The 1,397-nt window shown below is 39.7% G+C and overlaps 1 protein-coding gene across 1 annotated transcript in view; it reads right to left on the minus strand.

The window, feature by feature from the left end:
• Positions 1-1,397, minus strand: part of SPPL3 (signal peptide peptidase like 3) — a 62,284-nt gene that overhangs the window by 25,179 nt on the left and 35,708 nt on the right. Inside the window, exon 3 of the mRNA XM_045296712.1 lies at positions 369-457. Coding sequence (XP_045152647.1) covers positions 369-457 — 89 coding nt within the window. The remainder of the gene's footprint in view (positions 1-368; positions 458-1,397) is intronic.

Here is a 1,397-nt window from a genome sequence, read left to right on the forward strand (position 1 = left end):
GGACATTCCATTCTCCTTCCTGCTGGACAGTACTCCATTATGTAGATAGATTATATTTCCTTTTATCCATTTGCTACTTTATGGACATTTATGACATAAAACAAAGTATTCTCACAAGGTCTTAAATATCAGAAGAGATCATCAGTAATACTTAGTTTTAGAAGTAACTTTTAAGTCACTGAATGAATTGACGATTAGCACCTACAAAACCCCACCAAAACACTTACGCAGACTAGATTATCTGTCAGCATATGGCTTGCAATCTTTAAGAATGCAAGCACCAAGTTATTTTATTACCTGAGGGTACAGAAAGAATCAAATGAAGACAACTATACATGTGACAATTAACTGGCAATAAAATGTCTTACTATTGTTGGTGCTGTTGCCGTTAAAAGACCCAGAAGAATTGTTGTTGTCTTTCTCCTTATCTTGATTTTCAAAGTCCATATTAAGGGATCTGTGGAAAGAAATTTCTAGTTAAGTTGTAGTTTTGCTTAAGAAAGATGTAGGTCAGTTAAGTACATAATACAATAATAATTTAAAATCCTAAGGCATGGGAAGAGGGATATCTTTTCTGAACTTTGTGAAATAGTTCAAATAGACACATTCAAAAACCAAACAAAATCATCTATATTCCTTCTGGTAGGTCAAGTTCAAGAGTGTTCCTGACTGCAGGTAAGCATTCCATTCTGGCTGACTCTTGCTGCTGTATCTCTGGGCACATTCGTATGACTTCCTTATGATAAATGCCCTAGAAGGAGAAACACTGGGTCAAAGGACAGGTACAGTCTGGAGACTCACACCAAGGACATCTGCCAGACAGGTTCTTCCAATGCACTTGCTGGTGGCAGCCAGTGAGAGATCTCGTTTCTCTACATCTGCCAACTGTCATGCAGAGGCAGCAACCATCCCATGGGCCAGCTCCACCTGAGCCCTCCCAGGTCAGGGATGCTAAAGGGTGAGCAGGGGCGATTCCCAAGGAGTTTACACTAAAGGTAAGGCAGATTAAGAATAAACAAGAAGTATATGGAATATTTAGAAGAACTCATGCAAACCAGCGGGGAAACGCAAGGTTTAGGATTTGAAACTTAGGTAAGGTGAGAAGGGGCAGGCCTCAATGGCTGGCCGAGTCTGCACCTGGAGGAATTAGTCACTGTTAACCTCATTAGGAAAAGACTCCTCGTGGTATCTCAGCTTCTGTATCTTAGTCTGCCCATTTGATTTCTTCTGATTCATTTGTTCACTGATTTTCCTTCTTGTTCAAATCCTTAGTCCATTTTCTTTTGGAGTGTCCCTTTAAAGAAGGTTTGTGTGTCCAAAAGACCTTCCTGTGATGATGGAAATGTGGCTAGTGTGACCAAGGAACCAAATTTTTATTTTTATTAACTCTGGTTATA

This window comes from Echinops telfairi, unplaced genomic scaffold (genome assembly GCF_000313985.2).
Source record: "Echinops telfairi isolate 266 unplaced genomic scaffold, ASM31398v2 ScPeMD7_7412;HRSCAF=8450, whole genome shotgun sequence".
In the NCBI taxonomy this organism is placed as follows: domain Eukaryota; kingdom Metazoa; phylum Chordata; class Mammalia; order Afrosoricida; family Tenrecidae; genus Echinops; species Echinops telfairi.